Here is a 19,218-nt window from a genome sequence, read left to right as displayed (position 1 = left end):
ATATGGCCTTTATTACGTCACGATTTGATCCCTCTATTCCCAGATAGTGAGTGTTTTTATCAGAAATGGATGCTGGATTTTGACGCATACTTTTTCAGCATCTATTGATATGATCATGTGGTTTTTATTCTTCATTTTATTTATGTGGTATATCACATTTATTTATTTGCGAATGTTGTACCAGGCTTGCATCCCTGGGATGAATCCCACTTGGTCATGGTGAATAATATTTTTGATGTATTACTGGATCCAATTTGCTAGTATTTTGTTCAGGATTTTGGCATCTATGTTCATCAGGGATATTGGCCTGTAGTTTTCTTTCTTTGTAGTGTCCTTTTCTGGTTTTGGAATTAGAATTATTCTGGCCTCATAAAAGGAGTTTGGAAGTCTTCCTTCTTCTTGAATTTTTTGAAATAGTTTGAGGAGAATGGATATTAGTTCTTTTTTGAATGTTTGGTAAAACTCCCCCATGAAACCATCCGGGCCTGGGCTTTTGTTTGCTGGGTGCGTCTTGATTACATCTTCAATTTCCTTCATTGGTCTGTTCAAGTTTTCTATCACTTCCAGGTCCAGTTTTGGGAGACTATGTGTTTCTAGAAATTTGTCCATTTCACTTAGATTTTCGAATTTGTTGCCGTATAATTGTTCATAGTAGTTGTTAACGATCTTTTGTATTTTTGTGGTGTCAGTTGTTATCTCTCGTCTTTCATTTCTGATTTTATGTATTTGGGTTCTCTCTCTTTGTTTCTTGGTGAGTCTAGCTAAGGGTCCATCAATCTTGTTTATCATTTCGAAAAAACAGCTCTTTGTTTCATTGATCCTTTGAATTGTTTTTTTTGGTCTCTATATCATTTATTTCTGCTCTGATCTTTACTAGTTCCTTCCTTCTACTTGCTCTGGGGTTTTCTTTTTGTTTGCTTTCTAAGTCTTTATGTTGTGAGGTTAGATAGTCTATTAGAAATTTTTCTTGTTTCTTGAGGTAGGCCTGTAGTGCTATGAACTTTCCTGTCAGAACTGCTTTTGCTGCATCCCATTGATTTTGTGTTGTCATGTGTTCATGTTCATTGTTTTCCAGGAAGTTTTTCATTTCTGTCTTAATCTCTTTAGTGCCCATTTATTGTTTAATAACATGCTATTTAGCCTTATGTGTTCCAATATCTTTGCATGTTCTTGTTGCAATTGTTTTCTAGTTTCATGCCATTGTGACCTGAGAAGATGCTTGGTATGATTTCAATCTTCTTGAACTTGTAGAGGTTTAGTTTGTTTCCTAACATGTGGTCTGTCTTTGAGAATGTCCCATGTGCACTTGAGAAGAATGCCAATTCTGTTTTTTTGGGGTATAATTCTATGTAGATATCTATTAAATCCATTTGGTCTAGTGCTTCATTTAGCATTTCTGTTTCCTTGCTAATATCCATTGTTGTCAGGGGATGTTGAAGTCCCCTGCTATGATTGTATTACTATTGATTTCTCCTTTGAAGTCCTCCAGAAGATTTTAAATATATTTTGGTGCTCCTATATTGGGTACATATATGTTTATTAAGGTTATATCTTCCTGTTGGATAGATCCTTTCAATATTATGTAGTAGCCTTCTTTGTCTCTAGTTATGGCCTTCATTTTGAAATTTATTTTATCAGATATGAGTATTGCTACCCCAGCTTTATTTTTTTCTTTTCATTTGCTTGGAAGATTTTTTTCCAACTCTTCACTTACAACCTCTGTGAGTCTTTTGTTGTGAGGTGGGTCTCTTGTAAACAACATATAGATGAGTCATGCTTTCTTATCCAATCAGCTACTCTGTGTCTTTTTATTGGAGCATTCAGTCAATTTACATTTAAGGTGATTACTGATATGTACTTATTTATTGCTATTTTTATTTAGTTTGGTTATAGTTTTCTTCCTATTTCTTCTACTAATTACAGCAGTCATTTTAACATTTCTTATAGTGCTGGTTTGGTGCTGATTCCCTTAGCCTTTTTTTGTGTGGGAAGCTCTTTATTTGACCTTCTATTTTGAATGACAGCCTTGCTGAGTAGAGTAGTCTTGGATTTAGATCCTTGTTTTTCATGACCTTGATTACTTCATGCCATTCCCTTCTGGCCTGTAGTGATTCTTGTGAGAAGTCAGCTGAGAGACTTATGGGGTTCCTTTGTAGATAACCTGTTGCTTATCTCTTGCTGCTTTTAGGATTCTCTTTGTCTTTAATTTTTGTCATTTTAATTACTATGTGTCTTGGTGTGGGCCTGTTTGGGTTCTTTTTACCTGGGGCTCTCTGTGCTTCCTGAACTTGAATGCCTTCTTCCTTCACCAAATTAGGGAAATTTTCTGTCACTATTTCTTTGAATATATTCTCTAACCCTTGCTCATTTTCTTATTCTTTGGAGACTCCTATGATGCGAATATTTTTACGTTTCCAGTTGTCCCACAGTTCTCTTAAGCTGTCTTCCTGTTTTTTAATTGTTGTTTTCCTTTTGGTTTTCTGATTGGTTGATTTTTTTCACTCTGTCTTCTAATTCACTGATCCAGTCCTCAGCTTCCTCTGCTCTGCTGTTTAGACCTTCCAATGTTTACTTTATTTCTGATATGTCATTCTTGATCTCTTCTTGGTGGTTTTTAATTTCCAATTGTTTGATTTTCAATATTTCTATGTCCTTGCTCATGTTGTTAAGCTTCCTCAAGATCATGGCTCTGAATTCTAGCTCTGTTAACTTTCTTAACTGCTCCACATTTATCTCTTCTTCGGTAGAGGTCTCTTGCTCTTTCATTTGGCTTCTGTTTCTGTGTTTCACCATTTTGGCTCTCACAGTGGGCTTTGTAGTCTGCCAAGTTTTCCCTGTGGGTGTTGGTGTTCTGCCATTTGTGGCTCCCTCTCCTGGGTTTGGATGAGTGAGGGAGCACCCACATTAAACACCACTTTCAAGTCTTACCTTCCTGGTTAGAGTGCTAGCCCAGGAGTGGTACAGTTATCCTTTAGCTTTTTGCCTGGAGGCTATTAGTAGTGGTGACTTGAAGAGCCTTGGGTTCTCTGTTGAATGAAAAACTCTCTCAGGTGCTCAACGTAAGGGGATTTCCTGGGGGTGGAGCAGATGCTGATTGTTAGTGAGCCTCAATTTGCATTTCAATGGCCCACCTGGGTGGGGATGACTCTTTGAGGGAGGGGCTACCATCTCTCGCCAGAGCCCTGGGAAGGAGTAAGATGGCCACCGTCCTGTGTGGCTGCAACTCTGCACAAGTTCTGAGCCCCCTCCATGTCCCAAGTGTCTCCACACAGTTCCAGTCAGTCCACCCTCCCTCTGCCAGAGCCCAGGGTGAGTGGCTGTGGCTATTTTAGTGTCTGTCCAGGCTCTGCGCTGTGAAGCCACTTGGGAGTTTAACCTGAAGGCACTGCTCACAGCTAAGGCCACTGCTGTCTATGTGCTCCCAGCCCCCCTCTCACACCTCCACAATCCTACCAGGTTCAAGTCAGTGGCCCTGGTTATATGATCCTCACAAGCTGCTTTTCTGTTGCTTTTTCCTGTCGATTTGTCTTTATTTTAGATGTAATTCCAGTTTAGTCCTGGGAGACAGTGTGTGTAGCTTCCATTCACTGCCATTTTGGAATGTTTTTTCCTTTTTTTTGAAATTTTTTTGAAAGATATTGTTGCTATTTTCCCCCTCCAGTTTTTTAAAGAGGTCTCTCTATTGTCCTCTGACTTATATAGTTTCTGAGGAGAGGTCTGTTGTCATTCATAACTATGTGCCTCTGTGTGTATGTGAATATATGTGTATCTTTTTTCTCTGCCTCAAAGGCTTCCTCTGTAGTTTTTAGAAATTTGGATATGATATGTCCAGATGGGAGTATTTTTTCTTGTTTTTTTTTGTTTTTGCTATTTAGCCTCCTGGGTGTTTGACAAATAATATATTGTAGATGCCTAGGTTCCATCACTGCCCCATCACTCGGTTCCATATAAGGTCTAAGAAGATAGGAACAGACATGTATCTGTCCTCAAGGAGCTTTACAGAAGGTCAGGCAAGAGATGGTGGTGACTCAGTGGCAAGTAGAGCTGAGAAGCAAACTATGAGAACATTGACATTCTGTGACTCTGTGTCAAATGTTTGTAATTTGTACTTTAAAAATGAAAATGGTTTCTTTCATGGAATTGGTCAAATCTTGGTTTAAACATGTTTCCAGGCATAATACATTAATGTTCTGAGATTTTCTTCACCTACTGATGTGAGACTTGGCAGGGACTAAGTTCCTAAGTTTTTTTTCTCCTTGACAGCTGGAAGAGAAGACTGAGAAAAACTTGGGCGAACCAGGCTCCACCACTGATGGCAGAGGGTCATTCAAAAAGGAAAGGGAGACACACAAGAAGCTCCTTGCTGACAGTCATGGCCTGGTCATGGACCTGCGCTGGCAGATCCATCACAGTGAGAAGAACTGGAACCGGGAGAAGGTGGAACTTCTCGACCGCCTGGACAGAGAACGGCAGGAGTGGGAGTGGCAAAAGAAGGAACTCTTATGGAAAATAGAACAGGTAAGAAAGCTCCCAGACACCAGAGAGCAGGGAAGAGAGTGGAGACAGCTAAATTGACTTGGAAATCAGAGCATGTAGAGGGAAAAACAGTCAGGTTGCTCCATCAGGATGTTTCATGGGCTTCCAGAGGAAGAGGAAGAAAAGAAAAATAATTTTTAGTATTGGAAACCTGGGTTCAGCCCTTCCATCACGCAGATCCTTTTCATTGCAAAGTCTATATTAAGTTCCGTGTGTGTGCGCATGTATGCGCTGAGGTGGGAGGTAACGTGTTAAAGGAATTTTAAGACTAAACTTGAAAGATGAGGTTATTTCAGGTCTTATAAAGTGATTACTGCCAAAAAGAAAATTAACTTTCTAAGTTTCTCACTAAAGATGTGGTCACAGTGACTGCTCCAGCTTAAATGGAATTATTGTCCATTAGTAAAGAAATTGCTGAATTAAATTGGAAGTCAGGCTGTTTGCACCTGCTGTGGATATTACTGAGCTGTAATTAGATAGGACCATAGTCAGGGGAGGTAGCTGGGAGCTCATCATCTTCAGCTAAACAAATGATTCAGAAACTCAGACAAATTCACGGGAGAAGAGGGAGTTGTTTTTCTACTGTCCAGCTCATTTTTCTCTGTGATGCATCAGACTTAGGACAGTTTGCGTAGTTGTAGTTGTGCCTGAGTCGTGCACAGATTACATTTTTACAATAAATTGATGAAGGTTTGTAATTCCTCTCTGACCGAATTTTTACATAGCATACATTTTACTTCTGCTTGTCACACTTATAAATTCATAAGGCCTCAAAGAAATGTATTAATCAATAAGAAAAGGAGTTCAGGAACAATAACCTCATTATTCTATTACAAATACCCATACTGCCTGCATTTATGTGGGAGACTTTAAAAAAATGTGCTCCATTATCCCTAGACATGTGATACCTGTATTATGCAGGTTCCGTAGCAAAGGTTAGTTTCTGCATACTGTTGGGAGGTGAGGGGGGGAGAAGAACTGAAAAAGAACTGGAGCCTTTGGCTCAGAAAGCTTTGAGAAGAAGGAAGTGCACTGCAGATAGAAAGGAGCTGAAGGCCCTCCTAGGCTGGATCACTCACACAACTGAGTCACTGTATTGATATTTGATGTGGCTCATTTCAAAATTCTGTCAAAGGAAAGTTGGCCACTTCCTGTTCGGCCTAGAAATGCCAGCACTTGAAGAGCATCTTGTGTATTAAATCGCCTATGTGCTTGTGCTCTACTGAGTGGATCAGTTGCTCAGTGGAAATTGTAGGAACAAAGTGGCATGTGTTCCTAAGAATGGTCACAGATTTACGATATCCAACTGGAGCTAATCAGTGTCACAGTAACTCTACGCACCCTGTTACCAGGGAAGTTCCCTCTTGGCCTTCCCTCCAGGATCTCTCACTTTGTCTGTCCCTCCTGTACCCCAGCAAGGCCATCACGATCCCTGCCATTCTGGGTCCCCTTTGCCTGTTTGCTGTGAGCTTATTGGCCTTGTATGGCTTTGTTTTGGAAGTCACACCTTGGATATAAGTTAAGCAAGTCTTTTAGGGGTATATTTTACTTTTGGGAATGAGGAATTTCTAATAAAGGAAAAATTGGCAAGACATTTGATGATATTCAGCTTTTAAATAGTTAATGACTGAGGGATGAGCATTTGCCTTATTTTTAGACTATATTTTGGAAAGAGAAAAGAGGACAAGAACAAACCCCGTGTCCATATTGTCAGTATTGCAACAGTTCTACCAAACTGACAATCCCAGAAGTTCAGTCTGCGAGGTTGACATCTTTGAGCATAATGGTTTTCCGGGCATTCATCTGTTCCTGAAATCTGTGTGTGGTGGATCCCACAGGCTTTGTACAATGACTTCACTGCTGTTTTTAGAAGAGGGTTTGTTGCCAGTGAATGATGCTTCATATATGCAATTGTAGCTTTCAAAAATAAATCTGTCCTTTTCCCCCAGAGATTTTAAAAGAAGATTTTATAAATCTCAGTGCCCAATCCTGAAAATTAGGTAAAGCATTTATAGGCATTCCCTATGAAAGAGGAAATTGGCTGAAGTGTGTATGTGTGTGTATAGATTTTGTTTATCAGTAACTGTATGCTCACTCATTTAACTTTTAGTTACACATTCCATAGTTAAACAAGAAGAAACGTTCTTCATAGTGTATGCTCTTGATATTTGACTACTTGGTGAGCCATATAACCTTGACTAGGATAACCTAATACAGATGGTAAAAGAAGTAACACTAAATCCATTTTCCACTTTCAGAACATATGCTTCATACTTGTCTGGTGTCATTGAATTCCTACATAATTTCTGTGCCACTTGAGGCATTTTACATGGTGAATGACTGTGAGAGTGTGGGTAAGGTCATATAACACATATCATCTATCTTATCACATCTCCTGTCTTCTCAATCCAAATTTGATTGCGTGATGGTTAACTTTTATGGGGTCACCCTGCGTTTCTCCTTAGAATTATTAAGTTCCCGATTAATGTGCTAATAATAGGGCTTGCGGCTCTAAAGAGCTAAGGGAAGTTTGTTCTCCTCCTAGTAACTTCCTTAAATCAGTCGCCTCTACAACAGGAAAGGTCATTCTTCTAAAACCTTTTCACAAAGTGACCTTTTTTTCATTTGTCCAGTTCAGATAAGGTGACACTCTTAAGGGATGATTGTTCCCTGTATTATTTGAAATGCAAATCTTCAAAATTTTCTATTTGCATTACAAGTTGTTCAGCTGCAGCATTCTAAGTACAGTAATTGCAGATGCCAGATTTGAAATGACTCTCCTAGGAAACCCTATCCTTTTAAGGACCCATTATTCTATTACAACACCCCAGAGGCATCTTAGCGCAGATACCTCCAGCTAAAACCACTCCAGTTCATTTTTAGGAAACCGAACACCAGCTTGAATGCTCCTTGCTCCTGGCTGCAGGGCTTATTTTTGAAATTCCACTTTACTGAGTTAGAACCTGCTTGTTCATAGTTCTCCTCTTTAGTCATTCTTCCCCCTCTTCACACACACCCCTAGTGCACATTTACAGCTTCAAAGTGATTCTTGTATTTTAATTCCTTGCCCCAAATAGCTTGGAGATGATCATGTGTTGAAACTAAATTGTGCTGACATGCATTGGATAAACATAATAGAAAGCTTTCCTTTTTATTTTTTGATTAAAGAAAGCATTTAGCATCTTTGGGAGAAGTGTGCAGAGCTTTGTCATGGGGAGCAGAGGTAGAGACAGGCTGCAGAGCTGAAACCCAAAGTGCTGTGTTTGTTCCTAATACAACTGTGGTCCTGCCTCGAGCTCTGACATTGGAATTCGGGCTGCTTGAATCTTCCTCTTTCTCATAAAATGAAGATACTACTAGGAGACTTTGGTTCCACCACCTGAGAAATTACTCAAAATAAGCAAAAGTCCTTTATGCCCATAATTTCACATGGTTTTGTTTTTGATGATACGCAGGCCACACTTATGGCCAATTTGTGGATGAAGGCTGAAATCGGGGCACAAAGGTTGAGTTTATGAAAGATGCTTTCTTTAAAAAAAAATAATGTGATTCTAAGGGAGTTTTAGAACTTCTTGACACTGTCCCAGCACTTAGGGATTGAAAGTCTGTCTTCTGCCACCCCTTCAGCACAAATCCAAATGTCGTTTTAGTCATTCAAATAATTATTTATTCAAAAGAGCAGCCAATATGTAGAGTGCTGAGTATGTCTTTCAATAAAGACCCTATTAAGGATATGCAGATGGAAATATTCTCAGTTCTCAGCTGTGCTTTCTGTGCATGTTTGGGCAGGGAGGTGGGGAGGGAGGCAGGGTGGGAGGCAGGGAGGCAGGGAGGCAGGCAGGCAGGGAGGCAGGCAGGCAGGGAGGCAGGCAGGCAGGCAGGCAGGGAGGGAGGCAGGCAGGGAGGGAGGCAGGCAGGGAGGGAGGCAGGCAGGCAGGGAGGGAGGCAGGCAGGGAGGGAGGCAGGCAGGGAGGCAGGCAGGCAGGGAGGCAGGCAGGGAGGCAGGCAGGCAGGGAGGCAGGCAGGCAGGGAGGGAGGCAGGCAGGCAGGCAGGCAGGGAGGGAGGCAGGCAGGGAGGCAGGCAGGGAGGGAGGCAGGCAGGGAGGGAGGCAGGCAGGCAGGGAGGGAGGCAGGCAGGGAGGGAGGCAGGCAGGGAGGCAGGCAGGCAGGGAGGCAGGCAGGCAGGGAGGCAGGCAGGCAGGGAGGCAGGCAGGCAGGGAGGCAGGCAGGCAGGCAGGGAGGCAGGCAGGGAGGCAGGCAGGCAGGCAGGCAGGGAGGGAGGCAGGCAGGCAGGGAGGCAGGCAGGCAGGCAGGGAGGCAGACAGGGAGGCAGGCAGGGAGGGAGGCAGGCAGGGAGGGAGGGAGGCAGGCAGGCAGGGAGGGAGGCAGGCAGGGAGGGAGGCAGGCAAGGAGGGAGGGCAGGAGGCAGGCAGGCAGGCAGGGAGGCAAGCTCAGGCAAGGAGAATGGAAACCATCCATTGGGGCTTCTGCAGCTTCTCCTGGGACTTCTCTGAAGAGAGGAGTGAGAACATGTATACGTGCATTTCTCTGACTGTCCCTGTGCTTCACCTTGGCACCCTTCCTGGAGGTCCTCCACTTGGTTCTTGTGCTATAAATAGGCAATGTGATTGTCACTGCACCCCAGCCCCAGGGGCTGGCCTGAGAGAAGTCTGGGTGACTTCCCAGAGAAATAATGAGCTTCACAATGGGCTCACCAGGGAGGCCTCCCTGGACGGAGGAGGGAGGTTTACTATCCCTATTAATAGAGGAGGAGACTGAACTGAGAAGAGTTAAGGACCTTGTACCTGGTAGCAAACCAGAGAGCCATGAAACAATGGTTTCAACTCAGGTCTTCCTAACTCCAAGTGGCCCCTGTGTTTCCCCACAACTGCTACTTGAGCTTTCCACACCAGGAAAAAAAGGTATGACTCAAAAGTATCTGTCATTGCTTGCTTGTTTTCGGTCATACCAGATCTTAATTACCTTTATAGCTAAGTTTCAATTCTCTCAAGCAAAGTATGAGCTGTTTTGACATCCAGTGGTTATAACAGTTTGATCACTCGGGTTATGGGACCAGTCCCCATGATTTGGAAATAATGCTTTGTTATTATTAGGAACCTCGGCTAGTTAGGAAAATCATATTCACCCTCAGAAGTTTGCTGTCACTGATGGTTTTCCATGGAGTGTACCTTAAGTTCTGAAAGTAATTAATAAAAAAGAGTTCTAAATATGCCATTTAATGTTAGATTTTAAAAAATAATAAATGTATAGTTTTCTGTGAGCACAGTACTCAAAGTTGTATACAATAACATAGATTCTTGTCAGAAGGAGTTGGCATATATGTGTTTAATGCAGATTTTTAGTCCCAACAAAATTGTGATTTTTTTAAAAGCATTTGTAATGGTTTGTTACATTTTAAAATCAAGGCCAGAACTTTAAGAGCATTTACTTCTCATAGTCTTTGAGATATATGAGCTGTGGAATTACAGATGGGCTCAAATTGTGGGGAGACCATGGTCTTAGGAGAGCAACCAACAGAAAAGTGAAGCTAATTGTTTTTTATTTTTAAAACCTTAAGTTGCAGAAAGAAAACAGTCCCCAGAGAGGTGGAAATTTCCACTGTGATCAAAAAGAAGGCAACATCCGCGCCTTTGCTCCCCCGGGAAGCCCCCGCATGCCAGGACCCGTGGGGATGTGGCCCTGCAAGGACTCGGACTCGACCCCTTTCGAAGACCGGCCACTGTCCAAGCTGAAGGAGTCAGACAGGTGCTCAGCCCGGGAGAACCTCTACCTGGACGCACTGTCTCTGGAGGACGACCCAGAGGAGCCTCCGGCCCACAGGCCCCAGAGGGAGTTCAGGAACCTCCTCCCTGAGGTTGGCCTGGGTTTTCAGATCCAATTAACCAAGGGGTTGTTGGGAAATCCTGCTGCGTTGCAGTCTGACTCCAGGGCTTAAGTAGAGATGAAACACTGGCAGTGCAGGTAGCCCCGCCCCGGACGCCCAGTGGGCGCTGCAGTCAGGTTTACTCTGCCACTTGGCTCAGGTTTCTGTCCTGTGTGAACAGAAGGGCTCACGGATGGGCATGTCCGGTGAAACACAGGAGGAAACATCATTCTGGAGAGTTTAGAGTTTCATTTTTACTTAAAATCATAGCACTCTTCTGATTCTAGAAAACTTTTGAATAATGGAAAAAGAAGTCTGTTTTAAAGAAAATACCTGACATTTGGAAGTAGCAAATGTCACTAAACAATGACATACAACAATACCTTATTCTGCACCAAGAGAACACAGTCCAGCACTTAGAAACCTCACATAAACATGGTGGCAAGTAGATGAGCTAAGCTCTTGCTGAACTTTTCACAGCACAGCGTTAGCTTTTTCTGGTTAAGCCCTTTTTATTTTATTTTATTTTTTTTTTATCCTCACCCGAGGACATTCTTTCCATTTTTTGTTCAGGTAGAGTGGGGGGAGAGAGAGGAACAGAGAGAGAGAGAGAAACATCGATGCGAAAGGGACACATCGAGTGGCTGCCACCCGCACAACCATGGTGGCAAGTAGATGAGCTAAGCTCTTGCTGAACTTTTCACAGCACAGCGTTAGCTTTTTCTGGTTAAGCCCTTTTTATTTTATTTTATTTTTTTTTTATCCTCACCCGAGGACATTCTTTCCATTTTTTGTTCAGGTAGAGTGGGGGGAGAGAGAGGAACAGAGAGAGAGAGAGAAACATCGATGCGAAAGGGACACATCGAGTGGCTGCCACCCGCACAACCGACCAGGGCCAGGGACAAACTGCAACCGAGGTACATGCCCTTAGCGGGAACTGAACCCGGGTCTCTCAGGACCGCAGGCCGACGCTCTAACCGCTGAGCCAAACCGGCCAGGGCTGGTTAAGCCCTTTTTAAAACTGGGTTTTAAAAATTGATTTTAGTAATCATTACCTGTGAGTCCATTAAACCGTTGCTGTACCTGTCATTTAACCTGTCCTGAGTATTTAATAGACTGGGAAGGGTTCACGTCAATAGTGTTGTTGAAATGTGGGGAACTTACTGAGTCCCATGTCGCTGAGGTCAGGTGCCCTTAACTCAGCGATAGATTTCACAGTTGCTGTGATATCACCAACATGCCACCCTGTTTGATCTGTTGGCAATCTCGGGTGGTCCCATTTCACAGTGGCAGGAAGGCAGCCCAGGGTCAGGAGGCCTTCCTGGTGCCAGCCCTGCAGGGGACCGGACCCCATACTGACCATGCTCCCTGTGGGGAAGTGCACCAGGCTGTTTACCAAGCTGACAAATCAGCTTCCCTGTCGGGGGCTTGGCTAGGATCCTTGTTCCTTCGAGACCATGTCAGCTCCAGGGTGTTTTCTCACGTGGAGCTTGTGTTCATGCTGGTCTCTGCCAGTGCAGCTACCCTCCTCCTTCAGCAGACGTCACTTTTCTCACTCCAAATGGCGATGTTTAAAATTAAGAAAGTATTCAAGCCTAAGGATATCAAACCAACTTCTGTAATGGGGCTTAGACCAAGGGACGTCAGTCTTCTAACTCACTCTGTCATCCTATCCTCCTTTTCTCACCTCTCTCTCTCTCTCCATCTGTCTCACACAAACACACGTGCGCGCACACACGTATCCAGGTCATTACAAAGCGAGGTTTGCGATTCATGCAGTCAGCCAAGTCCTTTGAGGAAGGACCGGAGCACCACTTTCTCCATGACAGAGTGTATCAAAGTTTACAGCCAGTTTTCCTTATTTGTGTGAGTTCCTCCCTGGACCTCAGAAGCTCCAACCCCTCATCGCACTATGGATTATGGTTTTGTTATTGTACTTCTAAGGACTGAGGGGCAGTAGCACTCCCGACCACCGCTTGGCTTTGTATACATGTTCAGTGGTGTTTCTAGGGCAGAGGAGCAATGCGCATCACTCAGCACACCGACGGGTCCTAGGCAGTAGTGTTAACTGATTCAGACAAACTTATTTCTTCTCTGTAGGAAGAAGAAAATCACAAGGGAAATCTTCAAAGGTAAGTAAGATTGATGAAAACAACAGTATTGACTAAAATAAAATCTTCTTGTCTGAAAATTCCAGCTCATCACTGTGGCCTATTATAATACTCTCTTCAAAACGACTTAAAATAAACTTCTGAATAAGTAGTTGCTTTATTATTTTTAATTTAATAAATATGGTATTTCTTTTTTTAAGATTTCATAAAATTTACTATCCAAGAGCCCTCCTTGGATGAATCAAAATGAGAATTATGGGGGTGGGGAAAGGGAGGCTCCAGGAAGAAGAGGCAAGATTTATAGAGCAACAAGGTAAACACTGTAGTGAAATTTATTGTTACATTAAAATAAGAAATATGGTACTTTTTATTATTAACAACAAAAAGGCCAGAGACATGCTGTGTTTGTGTATTATATTAGGGTAAGAACTTTGCAGTTGTAGTTATGTCTTGTGTATATTAAGGAATGATTGTGGTAAATAGTTTTTGAAAAGCTCATGGAAACTCCTCTCTTCTAACTTAAAGTCTGGAAAAACTCCCTCTTGATAGGCTATGAGACATTACACTCTACCAGTGATATTCAACCTTTTTTGTCTCATGATATCCATAAACTAATTACTAAAATTCTGTGGCACACCAAAAAGTATACTTTATTTTTTGCTGATCTGACCAAATGGTAGGTATGATTTTGATTCATTCACACTGGACAGCTGTAGTGTTGGCTGTTGTCATGTTTTTAGTTAACAATCTAAGGGGAAAGGCATCAGTGCCCCTGACTGAATAGTTAGGTATTGCACGTTTTAAAAAGTGTTGCGGCACACCGGTTGAAAATCTCTGTACTATACATTTAAGAGCTCTGTTCGCAGGATTTGTTAAACTATTTCCTGGCAATAATCCTTGAAGTAGATATAAAGTAGTTGATATTGTTCATGTTACTAATCACATATTTTAGGTCATATGTGTGATGGGACATTTCTGAAATGACATATAGCAAGTTTGTTTTAATTTAAACATTAAAAATATACATTTGAAGGGAATGTACAGATTTCTCATAACAGCTCCCTCTCCAGCCCCACACACAGCCTTTTTCCTTATAGATGAATATGTACCATTTCCACTACAAGAAATTTCTCCTCTGGGCCATTTGGTATTTTCAGATCTCCTCATCCTTGTTTTTTCTATGAATTTCAAGTCCATGAATTACTTTCTCCTTCCCATGTTCCCCTTTACCGGATTCATCCAAAATCGAGAATTGCCTGTAGTACGTTTCTGTTCTTCAAGTTCTGTCTTGTCTGTTCCTTCTCGGATGATACAGGGAAATACTTGAGAGCTCAGGTCCAAGAGCCAAATGGCCTGGGTTCAAATCCACCTCTGCCTCCCACTAGCCAGACGCTGGGTGAGTTGTAACTGCTTTGTGCCTCAGGAAGTGTTTCAATTTCTTTGCAGCTTACATGTGTTAATACACATAAAGCAATTCCTGGTACAGAATAAACAGTTTAGCTATTATACATCCTCTCACTTTCTTCCTTTCTTCCCAGAGCTCCTTCGTGCACGGCAGCTCTTTATTATTTCTCTTAATTGCTCTGTTAATTTCAGAACTAGTCCAGGCTTATAAAATGTAATCAATACCAAAACGTCCAAAGTGAGAAAGTGCACGTGCCCTCCGCGCCATTCCCTTTCCCTCGCTGCCAGCGGTTCCGTGTGCTCCCTCCGCACTCTCTTCTTGCATCTCCCTGGGCCTGCACGTGTTCCAGATGCATCCTGGTTTTCGTAGTTATTGCTTTGTTTCGCGTTGTATGCTGCTAAGGGCAGTGCCTTTCCTTTCCCTGCCTGGCCTCTGTTCCGTGATTTCCATCCAGCCCACAGTGTTCTGAAGCTCCTTATTAATTCAGTAGCTTCTTGACTGGACCAGAGTCAAGAGGAAGGAAACTATGCTTGCAGGAAAACTTAAGCCCTAGTAGCAAACTGACCTATACATTTATTTCCAGCACTTGTTATAGCCAGCTTTCTATTATTCAGAGGGCATTGGACAGTTTGTAGATTATTTCTAACAACAACAAAAATACTGCCAACTGTTGCCTTCAGTGAGAAATACCAAGATGGAAAGCCTGGTCTTTTGCCCCATGGTGACAGCCACAGAGCATGTGCCCCAGGGTGAGGGCAAAGCCAGCGGGAACTTCACTGACTCTGTGGCCCAGTCCATGTGGTACACAGACCCCGATTCTGGCCTCACCATCATTAATCAATCCTATAGTGGAGAGGCCCGTGGACTTCATCTGATACTCTTTAGGCAGGGCCTGGGCCAGTCTAGAGCCCTCAGTGTTCAAGCCTCTGTTTGGAGGGAAGTGCATAGTAATAGGTCCTGTGGGAAAGTGGTCTAGTTGCAGAGACAGTGAGTGTGCATATACCTTATGTCTCTGCCACCCCTCCCAGAGGGATTCCAGGCCAGAGGGTCCAGGGCCCGAGCCAGCAGGCATGGCCAGCCCTAAGCCTCCTTCCTGGCCACCACTTCTTTGCCATGGGTGGGCTGACAAGCTGCCCGAGCACTCCAGCGACCTCCTGTCTAAGCATGTCAGAATCTTCAGCACCTGTCCCAGGGCCTGCCCTGGCCTCTAGGAGGCAGTCAGAAATTCCTGTCAAATATACTGAATTATACTGAATGGAAGCGCTATTATATTCTACATCCAAATTCACAGCTTACCCAAAACTGGCTATTTCTTTAGCTCATTTGTCTTCACCTTCCATTGTGTGCTTGTGCCTGTGGGTATCTTCCTCTTGTACAGAAATATGGGAGGAGCAAGAACAAAGAGAAGGCGTAACTTAAAGGAGGCAGCAGAGATGGGAGAGGAGAGCTGAGCCCCATTGGTGGATTTGGGCAGGGCCAGATGGAATTTTCGTTTGAAATGGTGTTTGCAATGTATTTGCCAACCTGGTTACATGTTCCACTTTCCTTCCTTCTTCTACATCTTCCATTTGGCCTTTGGAGATGGTTAGTACTTCAAGTCAATAGAGGATGAGGACAATGGATGAAAAAGACTTCAGATCATGATTATGTTGTTGTGGTGTCTCCCCTCACCCCATACCATTAGCTGGCTTTGGATCGGGACTGTGGTGTGTTCGAGTCTGTAGCATGAGCACCTGACATAATGCTTGGCACGATGGAAACTCCCAGTGAGTTGGGAACTGAAGCACCGGTCAGTAGATGGAGAGGCCAGGCCACAGCCAGGCTTTCCTTCTTCCTGTGCAGCACCACAGGCTGAAATTTAACATCCAGAGTGGGTTTGGAGCTTAGCCAGGCCTGCCCTAGCCCCACCCTTCCACTTTCCCAGTATTTGAGGGTTGGCTGTATTACATTCTGACCAATACAATGCTCCTGGAACAATTCTAGAGCCATGAAAAGCCCATTAAACCTCTGCAGGGCCAGCTCAGCACTGGAGAACAGCTGGAAAGTGTTGTAATAGTTCAGGTAGAGACTGACACGAAAGAAGCACTTCCTTTGTGTGGGCGGGACACGCGTGTTGTGCTGGGTCAGGGGTCGCGGGTCAGCGGGCTCCTGGCTGGTGGGCAGCTGACCCCATCTTCTCTCCCACTTCTCCCAGGGCGGTGTCCGTGTCCTCCATGTCTGAGTTCCAGCGCCTGATGGACGTCTCTCCCTTCCTGCCAGAGAAAGGCCTGCCCACTGCCAGCAGCAAAGAGGACATCACTCCACCCCTGTCTCCTGACGATCTGAAGTACATCGAGGAGTTCAACAGCAAGAGCTGGGACGAGAGGCCCCCAGACCCCTGGGCAGACAGGACCGAGGCGGGGCGGGCAGGGAGTGAGGCCAGTGCGGAGCCTTTCCCCGGCTCTTCCTGGTACCTCACCACGAGTGTCACTATGACCACAGACACCATGACCAGCCCAGAGCACTGCCAGAAGCAGCCCCTGCGGAGCCACGTGCGCACCGAGCCGTCTGGGGTGCGGGTGCTGCATAGCCCCCCTGCCGTCCGCAGGGTGGACAGCATGTCGGTGGCAGGTGGTGAGAGCCCGGGCCGGCTGGAGCCCGAGGGCCCGTTCTCTACAAGCAGAGCCAGAGGGGGCCCAGGAGACACTAAGGGGGGCCCCTCAGAACACATGCTTAGCAGGTGGCCTTGTGCCCCTTGCAGGCAGCCCCGAGACTATGGGGAGGGAGGGCTACACCCCCTTGATAGCACCCTCTGCACCCCCCTGGGGTTCACCTCCCCACTGCACAGTCTGGAGATGTCCAGGAACCTGAGTGACGACATGAAGGAGGTGGCCTTCTCTGTCAGGAATGCCATCTGCTCTAGTTCCCCCGAGCCCCTGGTCAAGGACATGGCCTGCCAGACCAACGGGTCCCGGACGACTGGGACACAGACTATCCAGACCATTAGCGTCGGCCTGCAGACCGAAGCCCTGCGTGGTGGTGCCATCACCAGCAGCCCCCACAAGTGTCTCACACCAAAGGCAGGGGGTGGTGCTACACCCGCATCATCTCCATCCCGTGGCCTTAGAAGCAGGCAGGTGGCTCCTGCCATTGAGAAGGTGCAGGCCAAGTTCGAACGCACATGCTGCTCCCCCAAGTATGGGTCTCCCAAGCTGCACAGGAAGTCCCTCCCCAAAGCTGACCAGCCAAATAACAGGACCTCACCGGGGCTGGCCCCGAAGGGCTGCAGTGAGTCAGCCTGGGCCCGCTCCACCACCACCCGGGAGAGCCCCGTGCACACTGCCATCAACGATGGCCTCTCCAGCCTCTTCAACATCATTGACCACAGCCCCGTGGTACAGGACCCCTTCCAGAAGGGGATACGGGCTGGAAGTCGGTCTCGCTCAGCAGAACCCCAGCCGGAGGTGGGCCCAGGCCAGGACACTGGCCCCAGTTCGCGGGGACGGTCCCCCAGCCCCATCGGGGTTGGCTCAGAGCCCTGTAGGGAGGAAGGGGGAGAGGGCACGCCTGTGAGGCAGGACTTATCCGCTCCCCCCGGCTACACATTCACCGAGAGTGTGGCCCGGATCCTCAACAAGAAGCTACTGGAGCATGCCTTAAAGGAGGAGAGGAAGCAGGCCCCCCACAGCCTCCCAAGTCTTAACAGTGACAGCCACGTGGGAGAAACAGTAAAAGCTGAACCAGGGTCCATCGAGGTAATGAAAGCTGAGTATTCCATATCCTCACCCTACCAGCTCTTCCATTCAAATGTTGGAAAAACAAGTTTGAACCTGGGATTGTACTAGGTCATTTGATTTCAAGCGTTCTGGTTCATGACAGGTTCTTGTGAGCTGGGGAGATCCCTGGTTTATGGGAGAATGGAACAGGCAAACACTGACCCTGAGCTACTTCTTAAAAGGGATTCAGGTTCTCTTCTCTGGGCCAAGTGATGGCTGCTGATCTGATTATCCGGACTTTTCACTAGGGGTCGTAATTTGCCATCTTTCTGGATTAATTTGTGTCCTAGGCCTGTCTGTGTGTGAAGTATGGGAGAGTCATGCTGGCTTTCTGCATGCTCCAGATCTTTGAGTGACGGCACGAGGGGTGGGGAGGCTTTGAAGTGGCTTCCAGAACATCCCTCACGAGGCCCTACAGTGTTCGGATCCCAGTGTTGGCCTCAGAGCAGAGTAGCAGGCTTGCATCTCACAGATCGTCTCTGAGTCCATGAATGCCCCTAGTAATCAAACCAGGTGGGGCAAACATACAGTCATAACCCTGCCTTCATGCAATATGATGATTATTATTCCCTTACGCATCACATATTATCACATTATTATGTGATTATTATATCCCTGTTAACAATATTCTCAAACCAGTCAACCTTGAATTCTGTTCTGATGCATGTCCACACATGGTATATTTGTACCACACCACTTTAAAACACATTCCCCATTTCCACTTTAAGAATGAGCAAAACAGAGCAGAGCCTGATTGACGACAATGCTGCGGGGAAGAAGTGATGCCGCCCCACAGTCCCGCCCTCGGTCAGTCCCTGTTCAGGAGGGATCCCGTGTGTAGACTTGACCATGAGCCCTGACTCCCCAGTAGCCCAGATGGACAGCGTCCACCCCAGTGGCGTCCAGACACCCATAAGCATACCCCAGGCAGGGCAGCCCTGCAGGTGGAGAGGGTCGGAGGGAAGGGGAGAAACGCTCCGGGCTGCCCGCTGCTTTCCCGCCCACCCTGGCCTGGGCCTCGCGAGTGAGAAGACAGAAAGGGGTGTCTCTGTCCCACAGGGGGAACAGTCTGGTCAGGTTCTCAGGCTGACCCACCAAGGGGTATTTCACTCAAAACAGAGAGTTTAAATCTGAACTAGATTAAACCGTGAAGTTGCTGGTGACTTGCAGAAGTAGCGGTGTCATGTGGTCGACCTGACCCTGGCCCACATGTCCCAAAGGTGCGAGTCTTGGTCATAGAGTGGTTTACATGCTCTGAGAAGAACAGATACTGTGGTTGAGTGTCTTCAGGGGACAGATGATGTCTTCTGCGGGCGTCTGCTTCCCCATCCTCCTGGGGCCCTCAGGTAAGTGCCTCCCTGCTCCCTGCTGCGGACGGTGTTTGCTGAACGTTTGCCTTCTCCGGGCTCAGGAGGAACCCGTTCAAGTCAGGGCTTTGTCCCGGAGCGTTAGCTGGCTGAGTCTGGAGTGTCCATTTATATTAGAAACTAAATAGAAATTAGTTTTTAGGAACCAAATGCTTTGAGT

General features: G+C 45.6%; 1 protein-coding gene across 1 annotated transcript in view; it reads left to right on the top strand.

Moving 5' to 3' along the window:
* The window catches only part of MTCL1 (microtubule crosslinking factor 1), a 152,363-nt gene that overhangs the window by 129,276 nt on the left and 3,869 nt on the right, over positions 1-19,218 (top strand). Inside the window, exons 10-13 of the mRNA XM_036244612.1 lie at positions 4,264-4,518; positions 10,115-10,411; positions 12,521-12,552; positions 16,131-17,670. Coding sequence (XP_036100505.1) covers positions 4,264-4,518; positions 10,115-10,411; positions 12,521-12,552; positions 16,131-17,670 — 2,124 coding nt within the window. The remainder of the gene's footprint in view (positions 1-4,263; positions 4,519-10,114; positions 10,412-12,520; positions 12,553-16,130; positions 17,671-19,218) is intronic.

This window comes from Molossus molossus, unplaced genomic scaffold (genome assembly GCF_014108415.1).
Source record: "Molossus molossus isolate mMolMol1 unplaced genomic scaffold, mMolMol1.p scaffold_m16_p_6, whole genome shotgun sequence".
NCBI classification, from domain to species: domain Eukaryota; kingdom Metazoa; phylum Chordata; class Mammalia; order Chiroptera; family Molossidae; genus Molossus; species Molossus molossus.
This window is presented reverse-complemented; position numbering and strand designations above follow the sequence as displayed.